The 15667-nt window shown below is 45.8% G+C and overlaps 1 protein-coding gene across 2 annotated transcripts in view; it reads right to left on the bottom strand.

Annotated features, from left to right (window-relative positions):
- Positions 1-15667, bottom strand: part of VCL (vinculin) — a 304948-nt gene that overhangs the window by 184153 nt on the left and 105128 nt on the right. For both annotated transcript variants that reach the window (XM_069240838.1, XM_069240837.1), the window contains exons 2-5: positions 15283-15353; positions 11599-11749; positions 5694-5802; positions 5039-5161 (exon numbers count right to left, since the gene is read on the bottom strand). In XM_069240838.1, the coding sequence (XP_069096939.1) occupies positions 5039-5161; positions 5694-5802; positions 11599-11749; positions 15283-15353 (454 nt within the window). The remainder of the gene's footprint in view (positions 1-5038; positions 5162-5693; positions 5803-11598; positions 11750-15282; positions 15354-15667) is intronic.

Raw genomic sequence — 15667 nt, 5'->3', positions numbered from 1 at the left:
GAAACTCCAATGCGCAAAATAGCTGACATTGCGCGTTCTCTGCAGAGGCGAACAGATCTAACCAAGGCTCTCCCCACTTGAGAAAGAGACCTTGAGCCACCTCTGGATGGAGACGCCATTCGTGAACGACTGTGCGTCGGCGGCTGAGTTCGCCTGCCTTGGCATTAAGAGAGCCCGCAGCTGTTGAAATATCAGGGTAATGCCCTGATGTTCCAGCCAAGTGCAGAGACGTAGCGCCTCCTGACAAAGGGTTCAGGACCCTACCCCGCCTTGTTTGTTGGAGTACCACATGGCGGTAGTGTTGTCCATGAACACCTGCACCACATTCTCTTTAAGAGAGGGAAGGAATGCTTTCAACGCAAGCCTGATCATATTTATGTGGAGTCCCAACTCTGCCGGAGACCAGAGGACTCTGATCTTTGTCTCCCCCATGTGGCCGCTCCAACCCAGAAGTGGCGCATCTGTCACTATAGAGATTCTGGTTGGGGAAGGGAGAGGGATCTGCCGTTGACCCAATCGGGATTCGAAAGCCACCATCGCAGTCCCCTCCGAGATCTGGACCATATCAGAGATATTTCCCTGATGCTGCGCCCACTGGAACTTCAGGTCCCACTGCAGAGCTGCATATGCCACCTGGCATGTGTTACTTGCAGGATGCAGGAGGCCATGAGGCCCAGCAGCCTCAGAGTCAGCCTCACCAAAACCCAAGACCGAGGCTGAAAGATCGGAATCATAGCCTGAATGTCTTGGACTCGCTTGTCGGGAGGATAAGCCAGAAATTGCGCTGTGTCCAGAACAGCTCTAATGAAAGGGAACGTCTGAGAGGGAGTCAGGTGTGAGTTCGGCACGTTTATAGTGAACCCCATCTGGTGCAGGAGGTTCGCCGTAGTCTGAAGGTGGGAGACAACTGTCTGGGGCAAAGGCGCCTTCAAAAGCCAGTCGCCGAGGTAGGGGAAGACTGAGACCCCCAACCTGCGCAGATGAGCTGCAACCACCGCCATCACTTTCGTGAACACCTGAGGGGCACTGATAAGGCCGAAAGGGAGCACGGTAAACTGAAAGTGCTCGTGACCTACCACGAATCGTAGGTAACGTCTGTGGGCAGGCAGGATGGCGATGTGGAAATAAGCGTCCTGCAAGTCCAACGCTACCATCCAGTCTCCTGGGTCCAAGGCAGACAGAACCTGAGCCAGGGTGAGCATTTTGAATTTCTCCTTCTTGAAGAAGTAGTTCAGGTCCCAAAGATCTAGGATAGGACGTAAGCCCTTGTCCTTCTTTGGTATCAGAAAGTAGCAGGAATAACAACCACAACCTACTTCTGGCCAGGGACCCTTTCTATAGCTCCCTTGGCCAAGAGAGCTGCGACTTCCTGATGAAGAAGCACCAAATGATCCTCTGGAAGATGATGGAAGGATGGTGCATGTGTGGTGGTGCAGATTCGAAAGGGAAGGAGTAGCCCTTCCGAATGATCTGCAAAACCCACCCGTCCGTGGTGATATGTGACCAGTGGAGCAGGTGATGGCGGATCCTGCCACCAACGGGTGGGAGTGAGGGGACGGACTAGGAGGGTTTGGAGGCTGCAGCGAGGGCAGAGGCGGACTGGACAGACCTCTGGTTCCCTGTCCCACGGCCACGTGGGATTCCGCGTCCACGACCACGCATAGGCTGTCCAGCCTGCGTGGCACGGTGGCTGGGTAGAGGACGTGACAAGGCGCCCCTTCCGTGTCCACGAAAGGGACGAAAAGCGGACTGTCTTGAGCGTGTGGCGGACGAACGACCAAGGGACCGAGCCGTAGCCTGGGAATCCTTGAATCTCTCCAAGGCCGAGTCCGCTTTGTCTCCAAAGAGACCGGTGCCATCAAAGGGCATGTCCATGAGTGACTGTTGGACATCCCCCGAGAAGCCAGAAGTGCGTACCCAGGCGTGGCACCGTAAGGTCACTGTGGTCGCAACCGATCTGCCCAGAGAGTCGGTCGTATCCAGCCCACAACGGATAGTGAACTTTGCTGCGTCTCTCCCATCTTTCACTTCTTGGGAGATGATAGCACGGGCCTCCTCCGGTATCAGCTGCAGGACCTGCGCAACTGTATCCCACAGGGAGTGGGTATAACGGCCCAAAAGACATGCAGTGTTCACAGCCCGCATTGCAAGGCTGGAGGAAAAAAACAACTTCTTGCCAAATTGTTCCAGCCTTTTGGATTCCCTATCCAGGGGTGTGGAAGGGAACGCCCCAGAAGATAAGGAAGCCTGGATTACAAGACTCTCCCTACGGTGTTGGGACAGGAATTTTGGGTCATTCGGCGCGGGCCGATGGCGAGCGATAGTCCTGTTCACAGGAGCCCATGTGTTGGGTTTGGACCACGTACCCAAAAGGACATCAGTGAGGGCCTCATTGAATGGGAGAAGGGGTTCTGAAGTAGAAGCCCCAGGCTGAAGCACCTCTGTCAGGAGATTAGACCTGACTTCCACAGTAGGTAGTTCAAGGCCAAGGACCTCAGCTGCTCTACTGACCTCCATACTGTAAGTAACTCCCTCCTACGTAGCCACAGTAGGAGGAGACAGCATGCCAGCGTCAGGAGAAGTATCCAGACCACTGGCTTCGCCCAAATCCTGTGCCCAGTCCATAGCAGGGTCATCCTGGTATTCAGAAGGGTCCAGGGACCCCTTCAATTCCTCCCCGTATTCGTACCCATAGGAAAAAGGGTCAGAATCCGACCTTGGGCGAATAGGGCCCACTGAAGCCGATGAGTCGTTGGGCATAAGAATTGGATCGATGTCAATAGTGGGCACTACCGATATCGGTAGCGTCGACATTCGAACCTGAAGGCCCCTCAGCCGAACCCCTTGGGCCCGAAGGCGCCGTATCTGGGTCGGCCCGCCCAAAGATGAGGCGCATGGCATCGTAAAACTCTTTCAGTTGGGCGGGGGTCGCTCTGGCTCTGGGAAACTCCGGGAAACTCAAGGAAACTTGGAGTCGACTGAGACGCAGGCTCCGAGGAAGGAGGCCTAGTGCGTGGACGCCCGTCCCGTGTCGGCCGATCGATGGGATGAAGTCGGAGAGCGATGGGACTTCTTCGACTTCTTCCTACCTTGACCTGAGGACTTCGAAGAAGACCAGTGGCGATGACTCTGCAACCGTTCTCGAGACCGTCCTCTCGAGCGAGACCAGGACCTACGCAGAGTCAAGTGCCGGGCCGCCATTAGCTTTAGGGACCGCTCCCTCAAAGCCTTCGGGTGCATGGCCCGACACTCTGAGCACGACTTCAGGTCGTGGTCGCGCTTGAGGCACCACAGACAAACGCAATGAGGATCAGTCACCGTCATCGTCCGATGGCAGTCCTCACAAGGCTTAAACCCGGTCTCCGGGGACATCTCGATGCACTAAACTCGTACACAAAAAAACTTCGACAAAAGGGTCAAATTCAGCCAAAAAATAGCCAGGGTAGCTCTCTCCGGATTAGCGCGTGGCGCGGAAACAAAAGAACTGACGTCACTGCGCGAGGGCGGCATCTATGTACTACCCCCGACTTCATCACGGCGACCACGACGCCCACAACACCTGCGGAGTCGACCAACACCACCTACCAACGCGCAAGGGTATTGCTCGAACAAAAATCTCCGGATCCAGTCTGACGCCTGGGGGAAAATTCTAAGGTAAGGAATCTGCAACTAGAAGTCTCTATCAGATATGGTTGTTTGGCAATGCTTAACATTGTCGGAAAAAAGTTCTTTGATATTTACATCTGCATGTGCCTGCATAAAACAAGATGTAGTCAATAATTTATTTTCTCACTTTCCATTCCAAGACAGCAGGTGTCTATTTTGAAGCAGTATATAAAAAAAGAACACTAATAAAACATGTGCAACCAATCCTCCCCTACCCTGCCCAAGTATTTACATTATGAATAGGGACAGATTCTGGTCCCATTGACGAAAGCCAAAAGTCATAATTCCATACTGCCTCCGCCTAACGTGGAGAAGGATATCTGTTTTCTCTTCATTCAGTTTTCATCTACTGTATGCTAACCATTGCCTGAACAAATGGCATACCTTCCTGTAAAGTGGTAGCGCTTGTGCTGGGATCTCCATCATCTGCTATTAAAATCTGTGTAGTGGGTGCATGCATAAGAGCAATTAGGGCAATGATTGAATCATCTGGGCCAGTGGAAGGATAATTGGGCAAGCAAGGCCCAAGTTCGACATGGGCAGTCCAATCAGTTAGATCAATCTAAGGCAGCACCCCAATACCAAAAACAACCAGTTGCTGCAACAGCACTTGGTGAATTATTTGTCTGCAGCATTTGATACCGTCAACCAACAGGATTAGCGTCATAGGGGTATTTCCATTGGTAAACCCTTGGTGGATCACTCAGTAGTAATGTAATAACTATGTGCGCTACATTCTGCTCGAAATCCTGATTGAGTTGGATGAAACAATGCATGGCATGCATCCAATTTTAGAGGCATTCCAGAGTAATGGACCAAGATTTTATCACAATTATTCCATAAGCCAAAGTGTTTACCCTACTGTTGCTCACAACACCTTCATTTGAAAGGAATGAGGACAGTTTATGCTAATGCTGGGTATCCAAGAGTAGCAAAGGAGCAGTGGACACTAGTTCTGTGATACCTGTGATGTTAACATAAGTACCGTATGCAAGTGACTTAGAAATGAAATGAAGACATCGAGTACTGATGGTGTACTAATGATAACCACCGAAAGTACTGCGTTGTAGTCTTTGAGAACTGCAGGAGCGCACAAAAAAGCTGTACGTACCTCAAATTAAATGTCAAGATAACAAGGTCCTGTGCAGATAACTGCAGGGGTGATGAGGAGTACAGGAACAGTGCACTCTAGTGCTGGAATATGAGAGCTGAGCTCACAGACCACTATGTACTTGTGCTTAAATATTGAAGGTGAGCAGAGGTCGGAAAACATTTATGCAAGAGTGCCTCATGTGACATCAGCAGCAGAGTAGATAAATGCTAAATTACATTCCATGGGCACAGACAGTAGTGTATGTTTTAGTTCCAATACCTGAGATGAGCACGGGGAGCAGTTCCTTCACAGTGTTCATGGAGTTCACCAACATCACACGGTGCTCCTGGTGAGTCAGCTCCTGTTGCCGCTCGTCAATCATTTTTGCCATCTTGGTCATTCCTGTTTTACAAAGTGACAAGCAAGAAGTTGGCTTAGCACTGGGCATCCTCACCCTTAAATTTGCATCTGGGATTCAGTTCCCCTCTCTCAATCTACCTCACTCTCAGGTTTTATGCTCGCATACACTTACATTTGGCCTCACCACTCTCTGCCATCTCACCAGCCCTTGCCACAGGTTTTCATCCCCTCTCGCAGACTAGTCAACATCGTTTGAGGTACATTAGGCATGTGGCTCTACCACTTTTTTTCCTCAATCTTTCATCATAACCACGGCACCTTGCAATCCAAGACCATTCTCGTAATACTTCACTACTCACTCACCAACCCGGCCCTTCACATACCATCCAAGCAGCCTCACACATTATCCCAACTGCCTCCACCTTAGCCATCAAACAATCCTACCTGTGACCAGCGCATTAGCTACTCCACCCATCACCCTTGGCTCATTTGGACCATCACTGTAGTCTCCTTTGCCAGCCATCGCGGGACAATCACCCAGTGGCCTCAAGGCGCCTCTGACTAGTGCACTCACCAGGTCCCAGGTTCTTGGTGTAGGTCACTAGGTCTTCCATGCTCTCAACCACCTCTGCCACAGTCAGGTACTCCAGGATCCCTTTGCACACACGAATAATTTTACGGACCTGAAAGAGGTAAGAGTGCAAAAGGAAAGTGAAATGAAGTAGACCCATCACAGGGTCCTCATTTTAAAAACAAGAACATAATAATCTGTACCTGCCTGCTCAGGATTTTAAAAAGCAATGCGAAAGTAAAAACACATTAATTCTGTGGCAAAACAAGAGTCATCCATCCTCAACTAGCAGCCCAGTTACCAATTTACCATCCTTGTCACCAGAACAGAATATTTGCTACTGATTTGTGTGATTACATTGCCACATTCTTCAATACCCTGATCCCTCCAACATTTTCCTTTCCTCCCTCCGCCCATCGGTCAGTGAGACACTTTGTCACTTCTTCCCCTCTTCCCTATACAGTTTGCACTTACTAAACAGAATTTCAAAAATTCCATTCCTTGTCCACATCTGAGAAGGACTCAAGGGTACAGAATTCAAAAGTCTAACCCATACTTAAAGAGGCAGAACATCACCCAATTTAAAAAAACAGATTCACCTCCTACACCCATTATAAGATAATATACTTACTCTTGGACATTATCCAAGTCTGGCTGCCATGTGTTAAGCTTTATAAGTTGGAGGGTCTGTTGCATGACACACATATGCACCCTTTTGTAGCCAATTCATTACAGATCATCTCCCACAGTCTCCCTATTTTCGGTGAGAAGTGCTTCTGTTGATGTGCTCATTTGCCACAACAATTTTCAGTCAGGATTTCTAATTTCCTTGAAGACACAATCTCTTGTGCCACCATGAACAAGCATTGGATATCTATATTTCACTGTGCTTAGGTCTTCCTTTCAGAAAATGGTACATATGGAATGTCTTTGCCATCTTTCTAGGGCATTACCTTCTCCCTCATTATTCCTACAGATAACTGCTAGTAGTGCGTGGAACATACTGCGTAGTTTCTGAAGATTGGCATGCCAGTGCACATGAATTTCTAATGTGCTGTCTTAATACTGCCCATATTTCAAACTTTTGCCAGAATCTGCCCAGAGTCGAACACTGCAACATTGCTCACTGCTGAATTGTGCATCTTTAAATTCCACCTTCTTCATCTCTTCCGTGGCTCTATCACTCTGGTGGAAGATAAGAAATGTACAGAAAGCTGAAGTAAGCCAATAAGAGCGGAGCTGAGTTTGCCAACTAATTTCTCAAGTCCTGTGGACTCTCTAATTGCTGGCATTTTCTATTTTGTATTTTAAGATCCATTGTTTTGTCTTAATCTATTATTTAATCTATTATTATCAAGTCAGTTTCTGGGATCCTATATACTTTCTCACAGGTATTAAATCATTTTAAAGCTCTAATACAAACTATTCATGGGACTGTGTGGCAACTGCAATCAAATAGCTATTGAAAGGACCCTTTGTCACAGAATGGTTAAAGTCCTTTTTGTAAATGATAGGGTACTTGGTGATGGGAATGATACCAGTGTTTTCAAATTTATAAATTGCCCCAGGTTATGTGTAAGGTGCACAGTTTCACCTCTAATGGTTAATGAACCTACTAGATCTCCAATGCCATCACTAAATGTGCATGAACTACATATGCCCAGATTTTTGGTATTGCTTCCAGGCTGCTTACACAGTATCCCAAACTGCACTGCTTGGAAGTAGGTAATGTCAGGGACAGCTAGATAGCCCATCAAGTTTATTTATCCTCGTTGTCTTGTTCCAAGTCGTCATTCAGCAATCTTCATCTCATAGATTGAATGAGTTTGCTTTTTCTGTATTCCTAGTTCAGAATTCCTCACTATTAAATTTACGTCCCAACTCTTCCTTCCAGCAAATTAGCCAGATGCGGTCCTCTTCTCATTATTCACAGGACAGATGATGCCCAGTATAAATGATGCTTATGTTGCACCATAGTTCTTTTCCTTATATCTGAATTCTGTGCCGAAGTGATAGGTCCAAGTGTACATCATTTTGTCACATTTCAGTTTTCCATAAAGTGATCGATATCCGGTCTTAATTGAAGTGGTTGTCTCATGTCAAGTCCTAGGGTAAACTGCAAGATGAGGGCTCAAATGTAACCTTGTTCCTTTTGGTGTCAACCAGGACTCTTTTTTTTACAAGGTACTGTTGGAATTTGAATTTTGATAGCCAATCCCTCAGCTTCCTTGACTTATTGGTCCACTTTTCGCCTATTCTGTTAAACTCTATAGTAAGTAATTTTAACTGCATCCTCGCCTATGACGTATGGAAAGAGACCCCTTACAAATCCTAAAATTTTGTCTGCTCATAGCATCCTTTTCAATTCTATATAATATGAAAAAATCCCCGAAAGACAGAGACATGCTATTAATGTTGGCTCCTAACAGCCTACTCTGCCTATGCAGACAATGGTCTACACACAAACGGATGTAGACACACAAGTCAACAAAAATACAATTAGAATAAGGCAGACATGCTCACTGCAGCAGAATAATAACACACCGTTATCAGCTGGGTAACCACAGAAGCAATCTACAGACCTGATAAGTTTTCATAAAGCAGTAATGTTCCAAGAGATAAAATATCACATTCTGTGGCCAACTACTCACTCCCCTCCTCAAGGCTGCTTAATCATCTATTTCTAATATCTATTTCACTTTTTTGGTGGGTGCAGGAATGTATATTTACTCTGATCTGCCACCAAATATTTAAGGATCTTTTAAACAATTGAGAAGACATAACAATTCTCTGCTGGCCTTGTGTTCTATATGGATTAGGAATTGTGATTCTTGGCACCTGATGTTAGTCCTTCGTTGTCTTTAATACCTCAACATCTCATTGAATGGCTGTCCGGGCTATGTACACACAAAGAAGACTGAGTAGTCCGATTCGGGCGTGGAATGTCCTGTCACAAATCTGGCAGAACTGTGAAGACATTGTCGGCAATGTGCAGGCAGCTCTTGCTTTCTTTGAGTCTCAGCAGTATGCTTCACCCAGGAGGTTTGGCAGCTGTTGTGAATGAGGCTGTGCCTTCCTGGATGGTTCAGTGCAAGGGCTTCCCAGGTGATGGTGTTGATCTTGGAAGGATTCAGGGAGGCCTTCAGCGTGCCCTTGAACCAATTCTTTTGTCCTCCCTGGGAGGGATTTGCCTGGGTGAGTTCTCCGTAGAAGAGATGTAGAGGAATGCGCTCATCTGATATTCTAACAACATGGCAAACACAACAAAATGAAGGACGGAGTGCTGAAACTTTTTGGACACCCACACCCAGTCAAGAGATCTGGGTTAAATCCATTGTTCATACATGCCACATCAGTGTGGACTCAGCCACATGAAAATCATTCTTGACCCTGCCCCCCCCATGGGAACATTCCAGCCTGAACTAGCAGGCCAGGTCTTCCCTAGACCAGGAACAAGTATCCTGGGACTGGTTTCAGGGTAGCACCCTTCATCAGCCAGGCTAGCTTGAATCCAATGGTACAGCAAGCAATGGACCGCTGTCTGGGCATACACTTGGCCACTTAGAGTGAACATAGCAAACACAACACGATGATGGATGGAGTGCTGAAACTTTTCAGACACTCACCCCCAGTCAAGAGATATGGGCTAAATCCATTGTTCTTTTGATCACCATATCACCCCAGTTTGGACCAAGCCACATGCAAATCAGCCTTTACCCCGCTCTCCATAGGAACATTCCAGCCCGAATTGCCAGGCCAAGTCCTCCCTGGACCAGAAACATGCATCCTGGGAACGGTTTCAGGATACCAGTCCTCATCAGACAGGCTAGCTTTTACCAGTGTCACAGCGAGCAAGAGATCCACATCTGGGCACATCCATGACCACTCTTTATGTTGATGGCGAGGCCGAAGTTACTGCATGCAGATGATAACTTGCCCATAGTGGCTTGCATTTCTGGCTCTGAACTAGCATTCAGAGCACAATCGCTGGCAAAGAGAAAGTCTTGTAACACAATTTCCTTCACCTTGGTGACGGCACTCAGTCGCCTCAAATTGAAGAGTCAGTTCTGTACTTCAGGCCTACTCCTTCAGCGTATTGCTGGAAGGCAGCTGCAGAAAATACCATGCTGAAGAGCATGGGTGCTAGCACACACCCTTGCTTCACACCGTTGGTGACTTGGAAGGACTCCAATGTTTCACTGTCATCCGGGACACAAGCCATCATACTGTTGAAGTTGCCGTAACATTAGTATGAATCGGTCATGACAGTCAAATTTCAACATGATCCTCCACAGTCCCTTCTGACTGACTCACATACTCCTACTTCAGTTCCAATTAACTACATTTTAAATTAAATACATTTCACACTGACACAAACTTATGATAAACATTGGCTCGCCTGCCACACCAGGCAACCACTTTCTGAGTCATATTTCTGTGGCTTCCTCTGGCTTGAGAGAGGGGAAACAGTGAGGTGCAGTAGTGGGCGAGATAGGCTAAACCGGTAAATGCAGAAGGAAGTGAGGCGGTTGGGCAGCACTGCGGGACATAAAAATGCAAGATATCCCTGTCACCATGAAGGACGAGACTGTGTTCTGCACCATGAGCCCTAAACAAGATAATAGGCTAGGTTGCACAAAGCAGCCCACCATCTGACAGCACGTACAAAGATGGCAGTATGCCATAACTAGATACAGTTGATACAGACCTTCTTTTAGGACCGTTTGGTTTGGGCAGGCTAGTAGGTCAATGCAAGGCGTGTGAGAGCTACGGATGTCAGACAGCTTGTCGCCAATCTCTTAAGAAGCAGCCCAAAAACATCATGCGTGCTTTTTACTTATTTGATAAAGCCCACCACCACAACCATCGGTCTGCAGAACAGAATTGACTACTGTCACAGTACCTTAATAGTGGAAATTCTCCTTGCATTCCTGGGTCTGGCTGCCAGTTTTACTTACTTTAACCACAAAAAATAGAGCTCTGCCTCCTAAGGCTGTGAACTTGGTGACTTTGTGACTGACAAACTGGACATTTAAAAAATGGTGGTAAAACAGAAAAGTTGCCCTCGCACTAGCCTCATTGAAAAACAAATGGCTTAATTAAGGAAGATTCAAAGGGAGTTTCAGTACAAATAGGCATGTTCTGAATGGTTTCCAAAATAAGAGAGAGGAGGTGGTCCTGAGAAGGACATCTGGATGTTGCTTCCAAGCTTCAGCTTTTGACTTGACTAAAAGACTTACCATTAGAGAATTAGCAGAGCACACGCAAATTAAAAGGGTTGAAAGCAGTGTGAGTCGTTAAATTCAGCGCCAGAACTTCCCTCTGAATTTGTGTATACTTTATAAAATACAGGATTAAAGTAATTCAATAAATCCACTCTAACCCTTTCCCAAACTTCGAAAGGGTCAGAAAGTTACTCCGGATTTGTTCAGGGAGCAACAAAAACAGGAAGACTTATTTTCCATGACCACAAACGATATATGTCCTGGACATTGAGCAATAGGAATTCCACACATCTAACCATAAAGATTTCAGTCCAGCTAGATATCCTTCAGTGCTCCAGTTTCCACAGCATCATCTTTAGAAAGGTCCATCTTCACACTGTGCCACTTGTGGAGGAATACCATGCCTGGAGGAGAGCATCAGCCTTTTCAATAGTGCTGATCTAGAGCTAACAAAAAGGCTGTTGCTGATGGACATCTAGATACAGTTGTGTTGGTCCCCTCTGTGGCAGCCAGGCAGTGTGCCAGCTAAAAAGGTAACCAACTCCATGTAGCTTCACAGGTCTAGCACAATGTCTCATTCCACTACTGTCAACTACACCACACAAAAGAAAGCAGTTATGGCCTTGAAGGTATAAAGAACAGAGTGATCAGCACATAGTATGCTGGTGTTCATCATCCCTCACCTCGGCCTCATCGAAGGTCAGCAGCAAGTCTGATGTTCCAGACAGGATTCCTCTGGAACCATCAATGAGGTAATCTCGAGCAGGGACAGAGTAGGGATCCGCATGCAGCATCTGAGCAGCCTGTACAAGCTTAGTGCAGGCATTCTCCACCCTGTTACAGGAATAAGAACATAGAGAAGATATAACTAATTCCTGTGAAACAGACAGCAAATTCACTGCGCTTTGATAATATTATTGCCAGTCACCCTGAATACAACAAGGAGCAACCCCAATGACTAACCCTCCTATTTGTATAACAAAAAGCATAATCAATGCCTTTTACCCAGTGGACAACACCAGAGCAATAGAAACAGTGCCACTTAACCGGTGTACAACACAAAGCAACATCAGGGTCTGTCATCCATCAGAGAGCAATGTGCTTCTGCTGGACAAGTCAAAATGATGATTTATTTTACGTAAATTGGAACAGTCTTATAATATCTAAATACTGGCTAGTAATAAGAAGAGTGTTGTATTGGGTACTAAATAAAAAGGTAGAGGGTAACACTAGAGTATCCCTTTTGGGAATCTTGGATGACCTAGGTGACAGCGGGAGGGGGTAGGTGGGGGAGAAGTGTACGTGCTCTGATAGTAAAGGCCACAATAACTGCAAAAAAAGGATATCTCACTTGAAGTCCCCAGAACACCCTACACTGACAGAATGGCGCACACCAATGGACAGGTGCACAAAGCAAGAGAAACCTATTTAATCAGCTAGAGGTTGTCCCCGTAAACACTCTCAGATATGGGGACGCTGGGATTATTGTCTTGATAATGAATAAAGTGATACAGATTAGCGAGATATATTGTTGGGCACCGGTGGCATCAATGAGAATGTATGTGCTGGATGCTGCCTTGTTTTTTTTTTTTTTTCGCAGAAAATTAAGAAATTGTGTTCGAAAGAAAAAAAAAGAACAGTCCCTACATCCGAAATCCCGTTCTGGCTACTTCCTTGCCCATAACCGAATAAAAAATTGTAAAGCACACAGCTACCAAACACTGAGTGCCCCAGTGGAGACAGTTTGTCTCCATACTCAAGTACCTCCACGAGAACATCATCAAGACTCAACACTGCAGTCCCCTTCCAGACCAAAAAGCCCAAACCAGCCACAACATCTCGCTCACACACCTAACAACATATTTCTCTGCTGCACTCGTACTGAAATTAATAATATACCAAAAACGTGGCTACTATGCCACATTCCTCAGGCAAACTTTAGATGCAACCTTATCCTACCAGATTCTTATTACAAAACATCTTGCTGTCGGGTGATTTCATGCTCTAGGTGGTTAATTTGGCTATACAAAAATCAATGAAGTTGTGCAAAACACATTGGCTAGAGTTTTTTCGCAGCTAAAGTTTAACTCAAACCACACTGAAGGCCTTGGACTTTCTGTGCCCTGAACACCACGCAGTTAAGCCAATATCTTGCACTGACCTTAAACTAATCACCATTATGATGGATTCAAATTGAAAACACCAGAATTCTAAAACTGGTACACCAACCAACTTTAGTCTCTATAAATACCACTGGAAGGACCCATCCTTGCCAAATTCTTTAAAACTTTCAAAGCGACTGCCCATATCACTGATCTGACTTCAATCCAGCCACCCTAGTCTATTTCAGTCCCTCCACCTGAATTTCACGTGGACACAATACAGTAGCCACACCTTTGTCAAAAAATACCCAAACCAGTCATTAAAGTAGCAAATGAATTATACCTTAATCTCAAGAGGTGGGACCACATTCCCCTAGCACTCAAAGAATGTCACTGACTCTTGTTGGCTCATATAATTATGGTGCTCTGGCCAATTTTCAAAACGTGCGGTGGTCTGAACTGTCTGCGAAACATAATGCTGTGCTACATAGCTATTTTCATCCTCGGATCAAACCAGGCAGATGTGACTTCACATCAGATATACTCGAAAGACAAATAGCAATAAGAATCAGCGTCGTAAGTGCCAAGATATGGAATTTGTTCAATTCTAATAATGAAATCAGCTACATTTGTCTTCTTTTAAAAGGGAATTGAACATGACATGTTTCAAAGAGTTTTCTTCAACCTTCCCGATGCCATAGGGACAGGCTCTTCTAACAAAAGACACGTTACCATCAGAAACGTTCCTCTTGACTTTATACTAAAGGTTCTCACCTCCAGGACCCTCACTGAAACGATGACTGAGCGGGAGAAGTCCTAAAATGTTTCTCTTGTAACGTTTTAATAATGCAGAGCTCAAACAGGTTTCCTTGTCACAAGTCGACATAATGCAAAAAAATATATATATCAAAAGAGAAATCAGAAAGTAATATATATATATAAATGATAAAAATGAAAGGGGTCCTCGAGGGAAGGAAGCACTTGGGAAAGAGCAGGTGAAGGTGCTGAAGACAGAGTAGCCACAGGAACAGAGGAAGAGAGAAATTCAGAAGTTTTGACTGGAAATTTTTCCAAGTCAAGTAGAGGGAGCTTGTGCAGTCCATTTGTTTCTTCGCTATCGGGCAATTATAGTTTTACATTTCATGTTATAAATACAGGACAATAAGTATCAGAATCCAAAAGAAAAACTTAAGATATGAGTTGGACACAGTCGACATGGGATAACTGTATCTGTCAGATAGAAAGGAAGTTTGAAGAAAGGGACATAGAAATAGAAATTAATCAGAGGGCAACGAAAGGGTGAAGGGTAGAAAACTGAGGTGAGGAAGAGGGTAAACCAGAGGGTGCGAGGGAGATAAATAAAGACACTTCAAACCCATTTAATCTACATCAATAACAAAACTGCTAATTCCGGCCTTCATCCACAACCCACCCGCACTAGCACCCACCTCACAAGGTGTGAACCACTTAATAATCATTTTACCAGGGGCAGTCTGGGATTACTAGCATCTCTCCTTCTTCCAGGTCTTTGTAGCTGCCCCACTGTCAGCATCAATGTATGCACCGACTCCTTTACTCCTCTCCCTGTGTCGCCCCTTTCTGTAACTATTATTTCCCCATAAACAGCCTACATACACTCACCAACGCACCCACTTCCAGTTTCCAAGCCCCGCCAACCCTGGAGTATCAGCCCCTCTACCACCCCCTAGACAACTCACCTGACCCAGCACGAGGTCAAATTGCATATCCGTATGCATTGCTACTTATTGCACTGGGGTTGCCTATGCTCCCACCTCTGCGCGATGTATTCCTCAGAGTACCACAGGTCACGTCATTTCATTTTCTGTGGTGTTGTTTCCAGAAATGTTACTTCCTGTATTGCCATTTCTGCAATTCCACTACCTGAAATGACACTTCCTGTGATGTCACTACTGCTATGCCATTCTGTAATGCCTTTGGACTAAGCTTTCCACTGACAATCAATCCCTCCTTGGATATTTTTGGAAGTTGTAGCCTCTGGCTTCACCCGTCGAACATGTAGAGCATGTCTGTGTCTCCGTGCTCTACATAACACAGCAACCAAAGCAGTGTGTGCCTCCGACCATGTATGCAACATACGGGGTGCCACCTTCGGTGTCTCTTGCGTTGTTGTAAACGAACAACACTGATACCCTTTGAGTCTTCACATTGTAATACATGGCAAGGAAGATAAAACTGCATCTACATTATTCTGTGGCAGAGGAGAGGGCTTCTAGGTGAACTTACTTGGAAAATGCTGGAGGCATGTCCCGTTTCATGATCTGGTCCTCCGTGGTCTGAACAGTTTCTTTCCCAACCTGAGGAAATATTTAAAAAAAAAAAAAAACATAAATGCTGGGAAGCAAGGAATGACTGAGAGGACTGAGTCCAGAAGCATTAGCACTGCATATCGGTGCACAGCAGGGCTGGATATTCCGTCAAAGCACTCACACAGAAGACAACCTTCAGCCACAACACAATGAATGAGAGAGCGAGTTAATCAGTCGCAAGTCAGTAATTTAGCCGATGACACTGCAATTTAAACACTTTTCACCATGACTGTTAAGAAGGTTTTAACGTGTGCCCTAACATTTTAAAAATAATAAAAATACGGTTGCATCCTGCATTAGTT

The sequence above is a fragment of the Pleurodeles waltl genome, chromosome 6, assembly GCF_031143425.1.
Source record: "Pleurodeles waltl isolate 20211129_DDA chromosome 6, aPleWal1.hap1.20221129, whole genome shotgun sequence".
Lineage (NCBI taxonomy): Eukaryota > Metazoa > Chordata > Amphibia > Caudata > Salamandridae > Pleurodeles > Pleurodeles waltl.
The sequence above is the reverse complement of the archived record's forward strand: the minus strand, read 5'-3'. Positions and strand labels throughout refer to the sequence as shown.